We start from the raw sequence: 22,771 nt of genomic DNA, 5'->3' as shown, positions 1-22,771 counted from the left end.
GAACCCATGACCTCAGTGCTGTGAGGCAGTAATGTAACCATTACACCATCCGTACTGCCCTGTATATATAACACATGGTGGGGATAGAACCCATGACCTCAGTGCTGTGAAGCAGTAATGTAACCATTACACCGTCTGTGCTGCCCCGTATATATAACACATGGTGGGGATAGAACCCATGACCTCAGCGCTGTGAGGCAGTAATGTAACCATTACACCATCCGTACTGCCCCATATATATAACACATGGTGGGGATAGAACCCGTGACCTCAGTGCTGTGAGGCAGTAATGCTAACCATTACACCGTCCGTACTTCCCCGTATATATAACACATGGTGGGGATAGAACCCATGACCTCAGCGCTGTGAGGCATTAATGTAACCATTACACCGTCCGTACTGCCCTGTATATATAACACATGGTGGGGATAGAACCCATGTCCTCAGTGCTGTGAGGCAGTAATGCTAACCATTATACCATCCGTACTGCCCCCTATATATAACACATGGTGGGGATAGAACCCATGACCTCAGCACTGTGAGGCGGTAATACTAACCATTACACCATCCATACTGCCCCGTGTATATATAACACATGGTGGGAATAGAACCCATGACCTCAGTGCTGTGAGGTAGTAATGCTAACCATTACACCATCCGTACTGTCCCGTATATATAACACATGGTGGGAATAGAACCCATGACCTCAGTGCTGTGAGGTAGTAATGCTAACCATTACACCATCCGTACTGTCCCGTATATATAACACATGGTGGGGATAGAACCCATGACCTCAGCGCTGTGAGGCAGTAATACTAACCATTACACCGTCCGTACTGCCCTCTATATATAACACATGGTGGGGATAGAACCCATGACCTCAGTGCTGTGAGGCAGTAATGCTAACCATTACACCATCCGTACTGCCCCGTATATAATAGATTCCATGACCTCAGTGCTCTGAGGCAGTAATGTAACCATTACACCGTTCATACTGCCCCGTATATATAACACATGGTGGGGATAGAACCCATGACCTCAGTGCTGTGAGGTAGTAATGCTAACCATTACACCGTCCGTACTGCCCCGTGTATATATAACACATGGTGGGGATAGAACCCATGACCTCAGCACTGTGAGGCGGTAATACTAACCATTACACCATCCGTACTGTCCCGTATATATAACACATGGTGGGGATAGAACCCATGACCTCAGCGCTGTGAGGCAGTAATGTAACCATTACACCGTCCGTACTGCCCTGTATATATAACACATGGTGGGGAATAGAACCCATGACCTCAGCGCTGAGGCAGTAATGTAACCATTACACCATCCGTACTGCCCCGTATATATAACACATGGTGGGGAATAGAACCCATGACCTCAGCGCTGAGGCAGTAATGCTAACCATTACACCGTCCGTACTGCCCCATATATATAACACATGGTGGGGATAGAACCCATGACCTCAGTGCTGTGAGGCAGTAATGCTAACCATTACACCATCCATACTGCCCCGTATATATAACACATGGTGGGGATAGAACCCATGACCTCAGTGCTGTGAGGCAGTAATGTAACCATTACACCAACCCACAGCTTATACAGTTGCCAGTATAGACGTTGATAGTACACACCAAACATTAAGCTAGGTGCGAGACGGACATGCCCTTCCCAGCTCTAACTCATACTTGCCTACTTTTGAAAACTGGTTTCAGGGAAATTATAAGTGGCCACAAGACATGTATGTAGCCATAGGGATCATTGTGTTTTATCACCAATGCTGGGAAATGGTGCTGATGATTCAATGTAAATGTATCTATCTCTCGTACCTTTTTTCAAAAAATGTAACAGTGTAATGTGGGCTAGGTGACATGAGGGAGATTGCTAGACTAATGAGGGAGAGAGGGAGATTGCTGCTATGTCAGGGAGTATCCTGCAGGAGGGGAGGTAACTATGATGTAACAGTGTAATGTGGGCTCGGTGACATGAGGGAGATTGCTAGACTAATGAGGGATACTCTGAAGTTTGCCCCCTTGCACTGCAACATGGTTTCTGTTGGGGCGCTAATTTCTCTTTTGTTTTGCTTTGCTCTCTCCAGGGGGCATGTTTACATCATACTAATATTGCATTCATTTTAAATGTATTGATTTAATATAAAGTCCATTTAGATGATGGTTCTCCTGTCTACAAGGGGAGAATGGGGTGACAAGGTAATATTGCTCAATAATGGGTTAGGGAAACATCGCTGATCCCATCCGTACACACGTGCCTGCAGTGACCATTTTGGACTATTTCTATGGGCAGGACTGGATTACCCATTAGAAAGTCAGGACACTTGCCTAGGCTCAGAAGTTCCTACAGGGCAGGGAGGGTTGGGGGAAGGGGGGGGGGGGTTTACCTACCTGACCCCTGTCGGAAATTCCCACCTCCAGTATGCCAGCATCTGTATTCTAACAGCTGGCATCCTGACTGCCAGTCACACATATGTATCCCCAGTCTATATAACAGGCCACATTTCTCACCATGGTAACAAAGCAGCATCGGTTTATTCAACCATGAACACGTTATTTCCTTGACATTTTAAATGAATTGTAAATTAAAGTACTGTCCCCCCACCCCTTCACCCCACACACACTCCCCCACGCCCAGGTTATAATATTACATTGGCAGAATGGCGGAAAGTGTTAGCTGGTTGTGACCCAGCACATGGTCTCGCTTTATGCCTGTCCCTCTGTTTATAACTTTCACCCTCAGGCTGAGATTATCTGGGTCCCCTTTCTCAATGCCCTCAAAGAAAAAGTCTTCATTAAATATAGGGTTCCTGCTCCGTCGAATGACGGTGCTCCTCTGCTTCTGCATCTTCCCCGGCATCAGGCACATCACCGCGCAGCAGCTAATGCTCTTGGGATCAAGGTTAAGAGGGTAAATGTTCTCTGCGTTCACTAATTTCACCCTTAGGCGTCCCAAGTCTTTCACATACTCAACTGACAAGCGGAGCAAACCCCCTTTGCTTAGCTGTACATCTATCTCTTTGGTCAGTCGCTCCTGACAACAGATAAAGTCCAACTGGAGGATAGGTGGAGGAACTAGGTGGATCCTAGAAGCTCTGGAGCTGGAGTGGCTTTCTCTGGAGGACAGATTGGGACTGGTGTCTGTTGAGCTTGCCTCCTCAGTGGACAAGGAGCTAGCCCGAGTTAAGTTCTTGACCGTCAGAGCACGACAAAGAAGCCGTTGCTTGCCAGAGACTGTACCGACTGAGCCCACTACCAGTGACCGACTTAAAAGGGGTGAACCATAGGGTGAAGATTCCGAAGATGATGTGGCATCACTGTCCATTGTTCCATAATAAACGTGTTGGAGGCTGAGGTCATGGGAAGATGACTTCCAACTCATTATACAATCCGGATCTAGTGGGGAAAGTGGTTTTACCTCATAGGGTCCCTGTGCAAGGCACATCTGATGGAAGAGGGACTCCCGCCTGCGTGTGTGGGGGCTCTCAGACAGGTAAGGGCTTGTCATGATGGTGGCAGATAGGGCTGAGTGATGCCTTTGATCTGAGGCCTCTGTTTCCTGCTCCACATCTTCCACCTGAATGACATGGCGGCTGGCTGATCTCAGTAACACCTTAGAGGTGGCTTCGGATCCAGCCTCTGACGCTTTCTTCTGAAGCCACTTTCCAACATGGCCACCACCATCTGGAAGTGGGGACAGCTTAGGCGGTATAAAGAACGTAGGGATTTGATCTGGAGTCAGAATATTTGGGCAGGAGGCAAGAGCTTTCTTTTTGGAGCAAAACATTCCGGAGGAAGATGCTCCGATGGTTTAATAGCCAGCAGAAAGATGATCCTAAGGTGAGGAGATGAGAGAGAATCCTTCAGTTTATTAAACAGGATGAATATTGTAATATTTGGAATAAACTAAATGGCATGTATTCAATACGGGCGGCAAGGGTTTTTTTTATGGCGAGTGGCTTGTTTTCGGCGAGGATCGCAGAAAACAAGCCAGTAATCGTCGCCATTTAACCCCCTCGCCTGCCACTCACCCTATTCTACATGAGAGGACAGTGAGGATTCCCTCGAACATTGAGGTAATGCTGCGAGCCTCGCCCTTTTTGGGGGTTGCACATGCCGTTTACACCTTGCTCTTTAGAAATAGCAAGGTGGAAACAGCGAGTGCAGGGGGTGAGTTGATTACTGACCCGCAAACAATAGGCACTGCTCCCCATCATGGCTCACCCTTTAGCATTAAATGTACCCCAATATCTATATTATGACTTTTGCATCATAAAAATGTTTTTTGGCTTCAGAGCATCAGAATTTGGTACTTTTAAAAGCATCATCCTCTCAAATCTCTTTCCAAACCTGGCACATAGCTCCAGGATCTCACTCCGCTTCCTGCACACGCACCATAGCATGTTCTTCCCAATCACACACAACTCCAGGATATCACTCTGCTTCCTGCACACGCACCATAGCATGTTCTCCCCAATCACACACAACTCCAGGATCTCACTCCGCTTCCTGCACACGCACCATAGCATGTTCTCCCCAATCACACACAATTCCAGGATATCACTCCGCTTCCTGCACACGCACCATAGCATGTTCTCCCCAATCACACACAACTCCAGGATATCACTCCGCTTCCTGCACACGCACCATAGCATGTTCTCCCCAATCACACATAACTCCAGGACCTCACTCCGCTTCCTGCACACGCACCATAGCATGTTCTCCCCAATCACAAGTAACTCCAGGACCTCACTCCGCTTCCTGCACACGCACTATAGCATGTTCTCCCCAATTACATGTAACTCCAGGATCTTACCTCACTTCATGCACACGCACCATAGCATGTTCTCCCCAATCACACACAACTCCAGGATATCACTCCACTTCCTGCACACGCACCATAGCATGTTCTCCACAATCACACACAACTCCAGGATATCACTCCGCTTCCTGCACACGCACCATAGCATGTTCTCCCCAATCACAAACCACTCCAGGATCTCACTCCTCTTCCTGCACACGCACCATAGCATGTTCTCCCCAATCACACATAACTCCAGGATATCACTCCTCTTCCTGCACACGCACCATAGCATGTTCTCCCCAATCACAAACAACTCCAGGATATCACTCCTCTCCTTGCACGCGCACCATAGCATGTTCTCCCCAATCACACATAGCTCCAGGATCTCACTCTGCTTCCTGCACACGCACCATAGCATGTTCTCCCCAATCACACACAACTCCAGGATATCACTCCTCTTCCTGCACACGCACCATAGCATGTTCTCCACAATCACACACAACTCCAGGATATCACTCCTCTTCCTGCACACGCACCATAGCATGTTCTCCCCAATCACACACAACTCCAGGATATCACTCCGCTTCCTGCACACGCACCATAGCATGTTCTCCCCAATCACACACAACTCCAGGATCTCACTCCGCTTCCTGCACACGCACCATAGCATGTTCTCCCCAATCACACACAACTCCAGGATCTCACTCCGCTTCCTGCACACGCACCATAGCATGTTCTCCCCAATCACACACAACTCCAGGATCTCACTCCGCTTCCTGCACACGCACCATAGCATGTTCTCCCCAATCACACACAACTCCAGGATCTCACTCCGCTTCCTGCACACGCACCATAGCATGTTCTTCCCAATCACACACAACTCCAGGATATCACTCCTCTTCCTGCACACGCACCATAGCATGTTCTCCCCAATCACACACAACTCCAGGATATCACTCCTCTTCCTGCACACGCACCATAGCATGTTCTCCACAATCACACATAACTCCAGGATATCACTCCACTTCCTGCACACGCACCATAGCATGTTCTCCCCAATCACACACAACTCCAGGATATCACTCCGCTCCTGCACACGCACCATAGCATGTTCTCCACAATCACACATAACTCCAGGATATCACTCCGCTCCTGCACACGCACCATAGCATGTTCTCCACAATCACACATAACTCCAGGATATCACTCCACTTCCTGCACACGCACCATAGCATGTTCTCCACAATCACACACAACTCCAGGATATCATTCCACTTCCTGCACACGCACCATAGCATGTTCTCCACAATCACACGTAACTCCAGGATATCACTCCGCTTCCTGCACACGCACCATAGCATGTTCTCCACAATCACACACAACTCCAGGATATCACTCCGCTCCTGCACACGCACCATAGCATGTTCTCCCCAATCACACACAACTCCAGGATATCACTCCTCTTCCTGCACACGCACCATAGCATGTTCTCCCCAATCACAAACCACTCCAGGATCTCACTCCTCTTCCTGCACACGCACCATAGCATGTTCTCCCCAATCACACATAACTCCAGGATATCACTCCTCTTCCTGCACACGCACCATAGCATGTTCTCCCCAATCACACATAACTCCAAGATATCACTCCTCTTCCTGCACACGCACCATAGCATGTTCTCCCCAATCACACATAACTCCAAGATATCACTCCTCTTCCTGCACACGCACCATAGCATGTTCTCCCCAATCACACATAGCTCCAGGATCTCACTCTGCTTCCTGCACACGCACCATAGCATGTTCTCCCCAATCACACATAGCTCCAGGATCTCACTCTGCTTCCTGCACACGCACCATAGCATGTTCTTCCCAATCACACATAGCTCCAGGATATCACTCCTCTTCCTGCACACGCACCATAGCATGTTCTCCCCAATCACACATAGCTCCAGGATCTCACTCTGCTTCCTGCACACGCACCATAGCATGTTCTTCCCAATCACACATAGCTCCAGGATCTCACTCTGCTTCCTGCACACGCACCATAGCATGTTCTCCCCAATCACACACAACTCCAGGATCTCACTCCGCTTCCTGCACACGCACCATAGCATGTTCTTCCCAATCACACACAACTCCAGGATATCACTCTGCTTCCTGCACACGCACCATAGCATGTTCTCCCCAATCACACACAACTCCAGGATCTCACTCCGCTTCCTGCACACGCACCATAGCATGTTCTCCCCAATCACACACAACTCCAGGATCTCACTCCTCTTCCTGCACACGCACCATAGCATGTTCTCCCCAATCACAAACAACTCCAGGATCTCACTCCTCTTCCTGCACACGCACCATAGCATGTTCTTCCCAATCACACATAACTCCAGGATCTCACTCCTCTTCCTGCACACGCACCATAGCATGTTCTTCCCAATCACACATAGCTCCAGGATATCACTCCTCTTCCTGCACACGCACCATAGCATGTTCTCCCCAATCACACACAACTCCAGAATCTCACTCAACTTCCTGCACACGCACCATAGCATGTTCTCCCCAATCACACACAACTCCAGGATATCACTCCTCTTCCTGCACACGCACCATAGCATGTTCTCCCTAATCACACACAACTCCAGGATCTCACTCTGCTTCCTGCACACGCACCATAGCATGTTCTCCCCAATCACACAACTCCAGGATATCACTCTGCTTCCTGCACACGCACCATAGCATGTTCTCCCCAATCACACAACTCCAGGATATCACTCTGCTTCCTGCACACGCACCATAGCATGTTCTCCCCAATCACACAACTCCAGGATATCACTCTGCTTCCTGCACACGCACCATAGCATGTTCTCCCTAATCACACGTAACTCCAGGATATCACTCTGCTTCCTGCACACGCACCATAGCATGTTCTCCCCAATCACACGTAACTCCAGGATATCACTCCGCTTCCTGCACACGCACCATAGCATGTTCTCCCCAATCACACGTAACTCCAGGATATCACTCCGCTTCCTGCACACGCACCATAGCATGTTCTCCCCAATCACACGCAACTCCAGGATATCACTACTCTTCCTGCACACGCACCATAGCATGTTCTCCCCAATCACACACAACTCCAGGATATCACTCCGCTTCTTGCACACGCACCATAGCATGTTCTCCACAATCTCCAGTTTTTTTCCTAATCCCCCGTTTCTCTAGGATCTCACTCCACCTCTTGCACACGCACCATAGTATGTGATCACACGTTTCTCCAATTAATTAATTACACGCAGATAGATGAAATGTCGGTGAGAGTTTGGGGAAGTAACAGAAGTGTGGCTAACCAGTCACGACTGCATCTAAAGATGGTTACACTGACGCTGGTCCCGTGTTCAGACAGAGATTCCGCGCTTCCATAGGACTAGTGCAATCTGGGAAACTTCTAAGTAAGAAGACAATCAGCAATGGCATTAGCAGTCATGCAGCAGCAAATAAGTAAGACGTGGCTGCAACTGCCACATAACCCTGACTCCAGGAACATGTCTGCACAGTAGGCACTGCCATGCTTAGGAGATATTTCATTGGCAATAGCAACATCGAGGCTGCTAAAATGTGAATCTTTCCAGGGTCGGCCCAGTCTTCTCTAGGATCCATTGTATGCATACCGCCGGCCTGGAATGACAACAGCCGCACATGCACATTGTCCTCTCAGAATCCAGCCCCGTAAGCAAAGTGATGGTGGTACTGTAGCTCTCTCCTTGCCTCTAACTTTCTCAATGATAGAGCTTCCGAGAAAGCACCTACAGTGGTAACTTACCTGCCCACCTTGTAAGTGTCAGCAACGGTTTCACGCCACAACCCCGTTGTAAAGGGGTATTGTGGTACACATGCCCCATTTGCACGGTTACCGGCCCAGATTAAAGTAGCAGCCAGGTGACCTCTATCACTTTGCCCCATATTCTGATGGTAATTATGGGCCAGCTGGAATTATTCATGTCGTTGGGCAGTCCCCCTTATAGTGCATGATGGGATACTGTCCCATCATGCAGCACTCCATGTAGTCATGTCGTCTTGCAGTGCCCACTGTAGTGCATGATGGGATACTTACAACCTTTAAAAGCTGATATAGCGGTATAAGCCAGTATAAACATATATACACATGATTCTGTGCCACGTGGATTCTGTGCCTCTGCCTAATGACAGACCCGTAGCAGGAAGAAGCGATTGGTGCGTGATTCTGAATACGCAATCATATATAATTACCGCCATTATATTGTGCACAATTACCTGTAGGTTGCCAGCACCGCTCCTTTTAAATAACTCTATTTAGATGCTTTTGAAGATGTATGTGACTAAAGAAGGATACATTAGCACAATGGGACGTTCAGTAATGGGGGACGATTATCCAACATACATGAAACTCAATAGAGAATTATTAGCATGTTATGCTGTCGGACGCCCACGTTTCCTCGCTACCTTACAGTCGTTGTGCATTGTGGGTCAAATCGGCCAAGTCTCTGAGGTACCAAATTCTAGTTACATCAACAAGACTAAGGGGTATATTTACTATAAGTTGATTTTGGGTCTTTTAATATCAAATAGTGAGACACACCCACATTTGCACAAACCATATTTCCTTTCCCATTTTTTTTACATCAATAGTTTTTGGAAATAGTTTTTCAAAAACATTTATAGGAAGGAATACAGAAAAGAAAAATGCTAAATAAATCCTAGATCACATTTACCCTTTTTTTAGAGGGGGGCACCAAAGTCCAGCATGCCTCCAATTGACTGAACTTATACCCCTGAACATACCAGTACCGACCTGGTTATTCCTACTGGCTGCATTTTTCCCAGTCTACAGCAGGTGCAGAATGCTTTCATCCTGTACACTGAATATCGTACCTGTGCACAGCTGTACTGGATGAGACAACATACACCTCAAGATCATATTTGCCTACTTTTGAAAACTAATTTCAGGGAGATTATAGTTGGCAGCATTGAGGGGGTGTGCCATGCTCCAATTAAAGGGTGTGTCTACTTCCATATATGGAGAGATTATGAAAAGAGATTGTAGGTGTGTACTACTACGTCTGAGAGGAATCTTTTAAAATGACTTCTATCCAAATGTAGATGATCCCCAAAGCAGTTAGTAAGAGCTACTATACTTGGTAAAGTGCTGGGAAATGGTGCTGATGATTCAATGTAAATGTATCTGTCTCTCATTCCCTTTATCCCCAAAAAATGTAGCAGTGAAATGAGGGTTAGGAGAAATGAGGGAGATTGCTAGACTAATGAGGGAGAGAGGAAGATTGCTGCTATGTCAGGGAGTCTCCTGCAGAATGCAGGAGGGGAGGTAACTATGATGTAACAGTTTAATGTGGGTTAGGTGACATGGGGGAGATTGCTAGACTAATGAGGGAGAGAGGGAGCTTGCGGCTCTATCAGGGAGTCTCCTGCAGAATGCAGGAGAGGAGGTAACTATGATGTAACAGTGTAATGTGGGCTAGGTGACATGAATAAAAAAAAAAAAAAAAAAAAAAAAAAATATATATATATATATATATATATATATATATATATATATACACACACAGCTACAGATGGAGTAAGTGGATATAATGTGGATATAATGAAGCAAGGTAATTGTTTGGAAGTGGGTAGATGAATAGACTTACTTAGGAGTAAATGTTGCAATGGACATAAATGAGGTCAGGAAACGAATGAAATAATATCTGGTAAATATAGCCCTGTCCATGTTACTGATGATTTCCCAGCATGGAGGAGTATCAGTGCTAATGAGACTGCAGGGATTAATGACTAGTGGTGGTGATTTGCCCGATCCGTTGCTGCATCCGCAGTGGGAGCCCGGCTTGGCCTTTCACTTCCAGTTATTAGTTACACAAACAAATAATTATTATATAGAGGAATATAATTGAGGGCAAGAAATTCACAAATCCCTGTGGTGCGGGAATCTTCCCAAAGCCGGAGGGTTTCGCTACTTAATTGCAGAACTGAAAATGGGAAAAACCACGTCTTTTGTCACACGCCTCAAGTCTGATATTTCCTAAAATTGGTAGTTTTAGGAAAATCACTGCAACTTCCTCTGGGACCTCTGCGGCACCCATCCTGCGGACTAATTACGCAATTGGTAGTTTCCAATTTGCTTTAATAATCTGTAATTATTCACCTTCTGAAATGGTGTCTTCTGTCTCCACGTTACATTCAAGGGATCCTTACTATTTACGGTTAACCCCATCATGTCCCTTAAACTGGTGTTAGTGGGGATATCCCAGAAATATTCTGTAAGTACATTATCCAGCGGTGTGGCCTGGATATTGTATATTGCTCAGCGGAACTAAAACACACCGAGTCTCGAGCATCTTGCTTTTCCTTTATTGCTTTTTCTCCCTACTGTCACATCAATATCATAAATACCTTAGTTACCTTCTAGGTCACTGAGATACAATAGCTTGGCAATGCCATTGAATGACAAATTCATCCAGTAGCTTTTGTGTGACGACGTAACGAATAGACAGACATAACAATTCAGGAAAAGTTGTCTCCATAAACAGCCCTAGAAGTATATTTCTCAAATACAGATTCTCTGCACAGACACACTTACAGTTGTACATATGCTCCTTTTCTCATTTAGGGATCCAATCACAGGGCATCTTTTTAATACCGAGATTTGGGATTGCTAAATGCTCAATATGGGGATACCTGGGATTGAGTACCCCATCCCCTTCCCAAACTGGCCACCCCGCAGTTTTCCCTATGCAGGGCTGGCAGCAGCATGGTCCGGGAAAGTGCGGCTGGCTGGAGTGGTGTAGCAGCGGGTTGAGAGGGGCAGACGGAGAGAGGCAGAGCGGTGACATGGGACAAGGTCGACAGGTCATTAGGTCAACACAAGCATTAGGTTGACATGGTCTGGGTCAACAGTCAAAAGGTTGACATGGGGTTTTTCACAGTTTTTTGAGACAACATAAAATATTGTGCCCGGAGCATGGCGAGCGCAGCGGTGCACTTTATCCTGTGTACATGTCGACTGTGTCGACATTTGGGTCAGAAAACAGTGAAAAAACCCCATGTCAACCTTTTGACTGTTGACCTAGACCATGTCAACTTAATGCTTGTGTTGACCTAATGACCCATAGACCTTGCCCCATGTTGACCTTTTAGCATGTCGACCTAGTGGACTTAATGACTGTGGACCAACTTATGGTTGACCATGTGACTCACACCCAAAAGGTGAGGTTTCCCGCAAATGCAGCGAGTGCCGTCAAGGGCTCTTCGACGCCATTGAATATACTGTACCCCAAATAGTAAACGACAGAAAAATCAAATGATGCGCTAGTCGCTAATTAAATACAAATATTTATCTAATAAATTTGCTGAAAGATGGCGCTATAGGTCCATACACACTGTGCGATTATGCCCAGCGTGTATGGACAGTGATGATCTCTATCATTGCTGGGGGGAAAGCCACTCAGTGCATACACACTGAGCAGCTTCCCCCTGCCTGGCAGCGAGGGGCGGGTGGCGTTGCATAGTGATTAGCTGTGGAAAGCCGTCCTGAAAGCCGCTCATCTGCTGGTATTAACAGCAGATGAGCGGCTTTCCCAGCGATGATGTGGAAGCGCGGAGCAGCGCTCACCGCCGGGCCATACACACTGAGCAGCTTCCCCCTGCCTGTCAGCGAGGGGTGGATGGCGTTGCATAGCGCTTAGCTATGGAAAGCTGTCCTGAAAGCCGCTCATCTGCTGGTATTAACAGCAGATGAGCGGCTTTCCCAGCGATGAAGTGGGAGCGCGGAGCAGCACTCACCGCCGGGCCATACACACTGAGCAGCTTCCCCCTGCCTGTCAGCGAGGAGCGGATGGCGTTGCATGGTGCTTAGCTATGGAAAGCCGTCCTGAAAGCCGCTCATCTGCTGGTATTAACAGCAGATGAGCGGCTTTCCCAGCGATAATGTGGGAGCGCGGAGCAGCGCTCACCGCCGGGCCATACACACTGAGCAGCTTCCCCCTGCCTGTCAGCGAGGGGCGGATGGCGTTGCATAGTGCTTAGCTATGGAAAGCCGTCCTGAAAGCCGCTCATCTGCTGGTATTAACAGCAGATGAGCGGCTTTCCCAGCGATGATGTGGGAGCGCGGAGCAGCGCTCACCGCCGGGCCATACACACTGAGCAGCTTCCCCCTGCCTGGCAGCGAGGGGCGGATGGCGTTGCATAGTGATTAGCTGTGGAAAGCCGTCCTGAAAGCCGCTCATCTGCTGGTATTAACAGCAGATGAGCGGCTTTCCCAGCGATGATGTGGGAGCGCGCAGCAGCACTCACCGCCGGGCCATACACACTGAGCAGCTTCCCCCTGCCTGTCAGCGAGGGGCGGATGGCGTTGCATAGTGCTTAGCTATGGAAAGCTGTCCTGAAAGCCGCTCATCTGCTGGTATTAACAGCAGATGAGCGGCTTTCCCAGTGATGATGTGGGAGCGCGGAGCAGCGCTCACCGCCGGGCCATACACACTGCACACTGAGCAGCTTCCCCCTGCCTGTCAGCGAGGGGCGGATGGCATTGCATAGTGCTTAGCTGTGGAAAGCCGTCCTGAAAGCCGCTCATCTGCTGGTATTAACAGCAGATGAGCGGCTTTCCCAGCGATGATGTGGGAGCGCGGAGCAACGCTCACCGCCGGGCCATACACACTGAGCAGCTTCCCCCTGCCTGTCAGCGAGGGGCGGATGGCGTTGCATAGTGCTTAGCTGTGGAAAGCCGTCCTGAAAGCCGCTCATCTGCTGGTATTAACAGCAGATGAGCGGCTTTCCCAGCGATGATGTGGGAGCGCGGAGCAGCGCTCACCGCCGGGCCATACACACTGAGCAGCTTCCCCCTGCCTGTCAGCGAGGGGTGGATGGCGTTGCATAGTGCTTAGCTATGGAAAGCTGTCCTGAAAGCCGCTCATCTGCTGGTATTAACAGCAGATGAGCGGCTTTCCCAGCGATGATGTGGGAGCGCGGAGCAGCGCTCACCGCCGGGCCATACACACTGAGCAGCTTCCCCCTGCCTGTCAGCGAGGGGCGGATGGCGTTGCATAGTGCTTAGCTGTGGAAAGCCGTCCTGAAAGCCGCTCATCTGCTGGTATTAACAGCAGATGAGCGGCTTTCCCAGCGATGATGTGGGAGCGCCGAGCAGCGTTTACCGCCGGGCCATACACACTGAGCAGCTTCCCCCTGCCTGTCAGCGAGGGGTGGATGGCGTTGCATAGTGCTTAGCTATGGAAAGCTGTCCTGAAAGCCGCTCATCTGCTGGTATTAACAGCAGATGAGCGGCTTTCCCAGCGATGATGTGGGAGCGCGGAGCAGCGCTCACCGCTGGGCCATACACACTGAGCAGCTTCCCCCTGCCTGTCAGCGAGGGGCGGATGGCGTTGCATAGTGCTTAGCTGTGGAAAGCCGTCCTGAAAGCCGCTCATCTGCTGGTATTAACAGCAGATGAGCGGCTTTCCCAGCGATGATGTGGGAGCGCGGAGCAGCGCTCACCGCCGGGCCATACACACTGAGCAGCTTCCCCCTGCCTGTCAGCGAGGGGCGGATGGCGTTGCATAGTGCTTAGCTGTGGAAAGCCGTCCTGAAAGCCGCTCATCTGCTGGTATTAACAGCAGATGAGCGGCTTTCCCAATGATGATGTGGGAGCGCGGAGCAGCGCTCACCGCCGGGCCATACACACTGAGCAGCTTCCCCCTGCCTGTCAGCGAGGGGTGGATGGCGTTGCATAGTGCTTAGCTATGGAAAGCTGTCCTGAAAGCCGCTCATCTGCTGGTATTAACAGCAGATGAGCGGCTTTCCCAGCGATGATGTGGGAGCGCGGAGCAGCGCTCACCGCCGGGCCATACACACTGAGCAGCTTCCCCCTGCCTGTCAGCGAGGGGCGGATGGTGTTGCATAGTGCTTAGCTGTGGAAAGCCGTCCTGAAAGCCGCTCATCTGCTGGTATTAACAGCAGATGAGCGGCTTTCCCAGCGATGATGTGGGAGCGCGGAGCAGCGCTCACCGCCGGGCCATACACACTGAGCAGCTTCCCCCTGCCTGTCAGCGAGGGGTGGATGGCGTTGCATAGTGCTTAGCTATGGAAAGCTGTCCTGAAAGCCGCTCATCTGCTGGTATTAACAGCAGATGAGCGGCTTTCCCAGCGATGATGTGGGAGCGCGGAGCAGCGCTCACCGCCGGGCCATACACACTGAGCAGCTTCCCCCTGCCTGTCAGCGAGGGGCGGATGGTGTTGCATAGTGCTTAGCTGTGGAAAGCCGTCCTGAAAGCCGCTCATCTGCTGGTATTAACAGCAGATGAGCGGCTTTCCCAGCGATGATGTGGGAGCGCGGAGCAGCGCTCACCGCCGGGCCATACACACTGAGCAGCTTCCCCCTGCCTGTCAGCGAGGGGTGGATGGCGTTGCATAGTGCTTAGCTATGGAAAGCTGTCCTGAAAGCCGCTCATCTGCTGGTATTAACAGCAGATGAGCGGCTTTCCCAGCGATGATGTGGGAGCGCGGAGCAGCGCTCACCGCCGGGCCATACACACTGCACACTGAGCAGCTTCCCCCTGCCTGTCAGCGAGGGGCAGATGGCGTTGCATAGTGCTTAGCTGTGGAAAGCCGTCCTGAAAGCCGCTCATCTGCTGGTATTAACAGCAGATGAGCGGCTTTCCCAGCGATGATGTGGGAGCGTGGAGCAGCGCTCACCGCCGGGCCATACACACTGAGAAGCTTCCCCCTGCCTGTCAGCGAGGGGTGGATGGCGTTGCATAGTGCTTAGCTGTGGAAAGCTGTCCTGAAAGCCGCTCATCTGCTGGTATTAACAGCAGATGAGCGGCTTTCCCAGCGATGATGTGGGAGCGCGGAGCAGCGCTCACCGCCGGGCCATACACACTGAGCAGCTTCCTCCTGCCTGTCAGCGAGGGGCGGATGGCGTTGCATAGTGCTTAGCTATGGAAAGCTGTCCTGAAAGCCGCTCATCTGCTGGTATTAACAGCAGATGAGCGGCTTTCCCAGCGATGATGTAGGAGCGCGCAGCAGCACTCACCGCCGGGCCATACACACTGAACAGCTTCCCCCTGCCTGTCAGCGAGGGGCGGATGGCGTTGCATAGTGCTTAGCTATGGAAAGCCGTCCTGAAAGCCGCTCATCTGCTGGTATTAACAGCAGATGAGCGGCTTTCCCAGCGATGATGTGGGAGCGCGGAGCAGCGCTCACCGCCGGGCCATACACACTGAGCAGCTTCCCCCTGCCTGGCAGCGAGGGGCGGATGGCGTTGCATAGTGATTAGCTGTGGAAAGCCGTCCTGAAAGCCGCTCATCTGCTGGTATTAACAGCAGATGAGCGGCTTTCCCAGCGATGATGTGGGAGCGCGGAGCAGCGCTCACCGCCGGGCCATACACACTGAGCAGCTTCCCCCTGCCTGTCAGCGAGGGGCGGATGGCGTTGCATAGTGCTTAGCTATGGAAAGCCGTCCTGAAAGCCGCTCATCTGCTGGTATTAACAGCAGATGAGCGGCTTTCCCAGCGATGATGTGGGAGCGCGGAGCAGCGCTCACCGCTGGGCCATACACACTGAGCAGCTTCCCCCTGCCTGTCAGCGAGGGGCGGATGGCGTTGCATAGTGCTTAGCTATGGAAAGCCGTCCTGAAAGCCGCTCATCTGCTGGTATTAACAGCAGATGAGCGGCTTTCCCAGCGATGATGTAGGAGCGCGCAGCAGCACTCACCGGTCATCGTCGGTGCATACACACTGGGCGGCTTTGAGCTGAAAGCCGCACAAACTTGCTGTTTTGAGCAGTTTTCAGCTCAGTCACCCAGTGTGTATGGGCCCAACAACTGTGTAGGCTTATACATTGTAATGTCCAATAACCTGCACATAAACGGGTCATATGCTTGCTCAATATTTTATTTAACAAACGTCTAGCGCATCATCTGAATGATATTATTTTACATTAGTTTCATTCGGGGCAGTAGAATACACTCCAGATCCCTGTGATGTCGGTAACTGACTGTATATAAAACACTCACCTATAAGTCCTTACGCCCCTCAGAGAATGACACACAAGCGAGCACATTGTTATCGTTTGCACATACTGACTATATGTAGATAACGATATTTTTATCCCCCATATCGTATTGTGTGAGGCAGGTGGTTTTCTCGTCAGTCCTGGCATCTCTGCGTGATTGCTGATGCCGGGCCCTGCAGAGCTTATTGTGGGCAATACACAGGGATGCAGTGTGTGCACATTACTCCCTGCCCTGTCCCACAGAGACCGCCTGCTAGTCTTCTACCAGCCATGTGCGATATTTACCTGTAACACTGTAGGATGATATTCACCTGAGTGCTACATGATATATGGATCTAACCAGCACTAACATGGAAAACCGTATAAATGTAAGGAAATATCAGCCATTACTGTACAGCTTGTACGGAACATTATCAATCTCCTTTGTCGCCTGTACATACAGCCCAGTTCTGCCTCTGTCTATGACTAGGTGCCGATGGGATCCTTTAGTTCATGGGTCCTCAAACTGCGGCCCTCCAGATGTTGTGAAACTACAAATCCCAGCATGCCTTGCCACAGTTTTGCTAGAAGGGAGTGTTAAAACTGTGACATGGCATGCTAGGATTTGTAGTTTCACAACATCTGGAGGGCCGCAGTTTGAGGACCCATGCTTTAGTTTGTATGAACTATACAGATACATTTTTCCTAAAACAACATGGACAGTGGTAAAGCATCTTTATCCTTGGGGGTTAATCAGACCTGACGGCTTGTCTGCTAATATGCAGATCCCTGCGATCAGATCCCAGCGCCCAGACAGAGTGAAATCCCGCCGTGCGCAAGGCTGTGAATGGTGACATTTTGCAGATCGGCGATTTAATGCAAATCCGTCCGCAGCTCACTCACCGTCATATGATTTACCCAGTGTGTGCGTCATCCAGGACTTACCTGGCCAGTGCGATAGTAACAGGCTGATCGGTCACACACCCTCCTTCCAAACGCCCAGATAACAGCTGGCTACCCCGCACAAATGCCGGCTTCCTGTCAGTCAATTAGAAAATGGTTGGCGATTAAAAAAAAAAAAAAAAAAAAAAAAGAAGCTGGATTTTAGCTCTTGCTAGGATCCATATGCATGCGCCGTCGGTCGGTAATAGACCAGGCTGCAAATTCGCAGCCCAGCGATCGAGTCTGAATAACCCCCGTTTTATCTTTTGAAGTCATACAGTGTGTATGCTCTCTATCGTTCTTTCTGTAGCTTCAAGGAGTTCAACGGAAATCGTTAACAAAATCATTAGCTGGCTCTATCGCGTAACGTCCGCAGCTCTGGTATTGGTGAGCTGATGTACTACAGATTCCTATGTGACATGTATGATGCAGTCTCTCACCTCCGCTGCTCTGGTATTGGTGAGCTGATGTACTACAGATTCCTATGTGACATGTACGATGCAGTCTCTCACCTCCGCAGCTCTGGTATTGGTGAGCTGATGTACTAACATTTATGATGCAGTCTCTCATGTCCGCAGCTCTGGTATTGGTGAGCTGATGTACTACAGGTTCCTATGTGACATGTATTATGCAGTCTCTCACCTCCGCAGCTCTGGTATTGGTGAGCTGATGTACTACAGATACCTATGTGACATGTATGATGCAGTCTCTCACCTCCGCAGCTCTGGTACTGGTGAGCTGATGTACTACAGATTCCTATGTGACATGTATGATGCAGTCTCTCACCTCCGCAGCTCTGGTATTGGTGAGCTGATGTACTACAGATTCCTATGTGACATGTATGATGCAGTCTCTCACCTCTGGTATTGGTGAGCTGATGTACTACAGGTTCCTATGTGGCATGTATATGATGCAGTCTCTCACCTCCGCAGCTCTGTATTGGTGAGCTGATGTACTACGTATGATGCAGTCTCTCACCTCCAAAGCTCTGGTATTGGTGAGCTGATGTACTACAGGTTCCTATGTGACATGTATGATGCAGTCTCTCACCTCCAAAGCTCTGGTATTGGTGAGCTGATGTACTACAGATTCATATGTGACATGTATGATGCAGTCTCTCACCTCCGCAGCTCTGGTATTGGTGAGCTGATGTACTACAGATTCCTATGTGACATGTATGATGCAGTCTCTCACCTCCGCAGCTCTGGTATTGGTGAGCTGATGTACTACAGATTCCTATGTGACATGTACGATGCAGTCTCTCACCTCCGCAGCTCTGGTATTGGTGAGCTGATGTACTACAGATTCCTATGTAACATTTATGATGCAGTCTCTCATGTCCGCAGCTCTGGTATTGGTGAGCTGATGTACTACAGGTTCCTATGTGACATGTATTATGCAGTCTCTCACCTCCGCAGCTCTGGTATTGGTGAGCTGATGTACTACAGATACCTATGTGACATGTATGATGCAGTCTCTCACCTCCGCAGCTCTGGTACTGGTGAGCTGATGTACTACAGATTCCTATGTGACATGTATGATGCAGTCTCTCACCTCCGCAGCTCTGGTATTGGTGAGCTGATGTACTACAGATTCCTATGTGACATGTATGATGCAGTCTCTCACCTCTGGTATTGGTGAGCTGATGTACTACAGGTTCCTATGTGACATGTATATGATGCAGTCTCTCACCTCCGCAGCTCTGTATTGGTGAGCTGATGTACTACGTATGATGCAGTCTCTCACCTCCAAAGCTCTGGTATTGGTGAGCTGATGTACTACAGGTTCCTGTGTGACATGTACGATGCAGTCTCTCACCTCCAAAGCTCTGGTATTGGTGAGCTGATGTACTACAGATTCCTATGTGACATGTACGATGCAGTCTCTCACCTCCGCAGCTCTGGTATTGGTGAGCTGATTTACTACAGGTTCCTATGTGACATGTACGATGCAGTCTCTCACCTCTGCAGCTCTGGTATTGGTGAGCTGATTTACTACAGGTTCCTATGTGACATGTATGATGCAGTCTCTCACCTCCGCAGCTCTGGTATTGGTGAGCTGATGTACTACAGATTCCGATGTGACTTGTATGATGCAGTCTCTCAACTCTGCAGCTCTGGTATTGTGAGCTGATGTACTACAGGTTCCTATGTGACATGTATGATGCAGTCTCTCAACTCCGCCGCTCTGGTATTGGTGAGCTGATGTACTACAGATTCCTATGTGACATGTATGATGCAGTCTCTCACCTCCGCAGCTCTGGTATTGGTGAGCTGATGTACTACAGGTTCCTATGTGACATGTATGATGCAGTCTCTCACACCCGCAGCTGTGGTATTGGTGAGCTGATGTACTACAGATTCCTATGTGACCTGTATGATGCAGTCTCTCACCTCCGCAGCTCTGGTAGTGGTGAGCTGATGTACTACAGGTTCCTATGTGACATGTATGATGCAGTCTCTCACCTCCGCAGCTCTGGTATTGGTGATCTGATGTACTACAGATTCCTATGTGACATGTACGATGCAGTCTCTCACCTCCGCAGCTCTGGTATTGGTGAGCTGATGTACTACAGATTCCGATGTGACTTGTATGATGCAGTCTCTCACCTCCGCAGCTCTGGTACTGGTGAGCTGATGTACTACAGATTCCTATGTGACATGTATGATGCAGTCTCTCACCTCCGCAGCTCTGGTATTGGTGAGCTGATGTACTACAGATTCCTATGTGACATGTACGATGCAGTCTCTCACCTCCGCAGCTCTGGTATTGGTGAGCTGATGTACTACAGATTCCTATGTGACATGTACGATGCAGTCTCTCAACTCCGCCGCTCTGTATTGGTGAGCTGATGTACTACAGGTTCCTATGTGACATGTATGATGCAGTCTCTCACCTCCGCAGCTCTGGTATTGGTGAGCTGATGTACTACAGGTTCCTATGTGACATGTATGATGCAGTCTCTCACCTCCGCAGCTCTGGTATTGGTGAGCTGATGTACTACAGGTTCCTATGTGACATGTACGATGCAGTCTCTCACCTCCGCAGCTCTGGTATTGGTGAGCTGATGTACTACAGATTCCTATGTGACATGTATGATGCAGTCTCTCACCTCCGCAGCTCTGGTATTGGTGAGCTGATGTACTACAGGTTCCTATGTGACATGTATGATGCAGTCTCTCACCTCCGCAGCTCTGGTATTGGTGAGCTGATGTACTACAGGTTCCTATGTGACATGTATGATGCAGTCTCTCACCTCCGCAGCTCTGGTATTGGTGAGCTGATGTACTACAGATTCCTATATAACATTTATGATGCAGTCTCTCACCTCCGCAGCTCTGGTATTGGTGAGCTGATGTACTACAGGTTCCTATGTGACATGTATGATGCAGTCTCTCACCTCCGCAGCTCTGGTATTGGTGAGCTGATGTACTACAGATTCCTATGTGACATGTACGATGCAGTCTCTCACCTCCGCAGCTCTGGTATTGGTGAGCTGATGTACTACAGATTCCTATGTAACATTTATGATGCAGTCTCTCACCTCCGCCGCTCTGGTATTGGTGAGCTGATGTACTACAGGTTCCTATGTGACATGTATGATGCAGTCTCTCACCTCCGCAGCTCTGGTATTGGTGAGCTGATGTACTACAGATTCCTATGTGACATGTACGATGCAGTCTCTCACCTCCGCAGCTCTGGTATTGGTGAGCTGATGTACTACAGATTCCTATGTAACATTTATGATGCAGTCTCTCATGTCCGCAGCTCTGGTATTGGTGAGCTGATGTACTACAGGTTCCTATGTGACATGTATTATGCAGTCTCTCACCTCCGCAGCTCTGGTATTGGTGAGCTGATGTACTACAGATACCTATGTGACATGTATGATGCAGTCTCTCACCTCCGCAGCTCTGGTACTGGTGAGCTGATGTACTACAGATTCCTATGTGACATGTATGATGCAGTCTCTCACCTCCGCAGCTCTGGTACTGGTGAGCTGATGTACTACAGGTTCCTATGTGACATGTATGATGCAGTCTCTCACCTCCGCAGCTCTGGTATTGGTGAGCTGATGTACTACAGATTCCTATGTGACATGTACGATGCAGTCTCTCACCTCCGCAGCTCTGGTATTGGTGAGCTGATGTACTACAGATTCCTATGTAACATTTATGATGCAGTCTCTCATATCCGCAGCTCTGGTATTGGTGAGCTGATGTACTACAGATTCCTATGTGACATGTATGATGCAGTCTCTCACCTCCGCAGCTCTGGTATTGGTGAGCTGATGTACTACAGATTCCTATGTGACATGTACGATGCAGTCTCTCACCTCCGCAGCTCTGGTATTGGTGAGCTGATGTACTACAGATTCCTATGTAACATTTATGATGCAGTCTCTCATATCCGCAGCTCTGGTATTGGTGAGCTGATGTACTACAGGTTCCTATGTGACATGTATTATGCAGTCTCTCACCTCCGCAGCTGCTGCTGATGTGATGTGTGTCTCCAGTTCTCCCAGCCTCTGTGTGTGTGTGATGTGACACCTTATATAGACACACATACGTCACCTCTCGCCTCGCCACCCGCTCTTTGCCTTAGTCTCACACTTGGCACAGATGCCCCGTCTGCCTGAATATGGATATTTTCTGCGTCTTCCTCCTGTCTCCCAGCAAACCTCTTGCTTGTGACCCTTCTTTCATTTATATTCCGCTCTTATATTCACATCCTCCAATGCTGTCACCCCACAGAGGACACATCCTCCCTCCCTTCTCCTGCTCATTACACAACACACACCTATCACAGCTGCTGTCAGCACATGTCCTCACGCACTCAGGTGTTATTAAATAGACACATTTCTGCATGTTACACCGCACACCGGCTATTGTCTCGCTGACACCACTTCCCAATCTCTCACCAGTTGTTCAGGACACTTCTCTTCCCTTATGGGTTCTCTCTGCATTCTA

The 22,771-nt window shown here is 49.3% G+C and overlaps 2 protein-coding genes across 28 annotated transcripts in view; one reads left to right on the top strand and one right to left on the bottom strand.

The window, feature by feature from the left end:
* The window catches only part of LOC146049607 (immunoglobulin superfamily member 11-like), a 571,199-nt gene that overhangs the window by 110,412 nt on the left and 438,016 nt on the right, over positions 1-22,771 (top strand). The window lies entirely within an intron of this gene.
* Positions 2,600-22,552, bottom strand: LOC146049612 (C2 calcium-dependent domain-containing protein 4C-like). Of its 4 annotated transcripts, none has more exons than XM_083166164.1 (3): positions 22,282-22,551; positions 17,805-17,897; positions 2,600-3,852 (listed from the first exon to the last, which is right to left on the bottom strand). In XM_083166164.1, the coding sequence occupies exon 3, from the start codon at positions 3,802-3,804 to the stop codon at positions 2,665-2,667; it is 1,140 nt and encodes a 379-aa protein (XP_083022290.1). In that variant the 5' UTR covers positions 3,805-3,852; positions 17,805-17,897; positions 22,282-22,551; the 3' UTR covers positions 2,600-2,664. The 4 variants fall into 4 exon arrangements, with proteins under 4 accessions (XP_083022290.1, XP_083022292.1, XP_083022293.1 ...); XM_083166166.1 differs by having other exon boundaries at positions 22,376-22,551; XM_083166167.1 differs by lacking the exon at positions 17,805-17,897 and having other exon boundaries at positions 22,376-22,552.

The sequence above is a fragment of the Crinia signifera genome, chromosome 12 (assembly GCF_055691185.1).
Source record: "Crinia signifera chromosome 12, ASM5569118v1, whole genome shotgun sequence".
NCBI classification, from domain to species: Eukaryota; Metazoa; Chordata; class Amphibia; order Anura; family Myobatrachidae; genus Crinia; species Crinia signifera.
This window is presented reverse-complemented; position numbering and strand designations above follow the sequence as displayed.

What these genes read in the sequence shown, in the direction of transcription:
- LOC146049612 (XM_083166167.1), bottom strand. Translation starts at nt 3,804, where the DNA reads ATGTTTTGCTCCAAAAAGAAAGCTCTTGCCTCCTGCCCAAATATTCTG.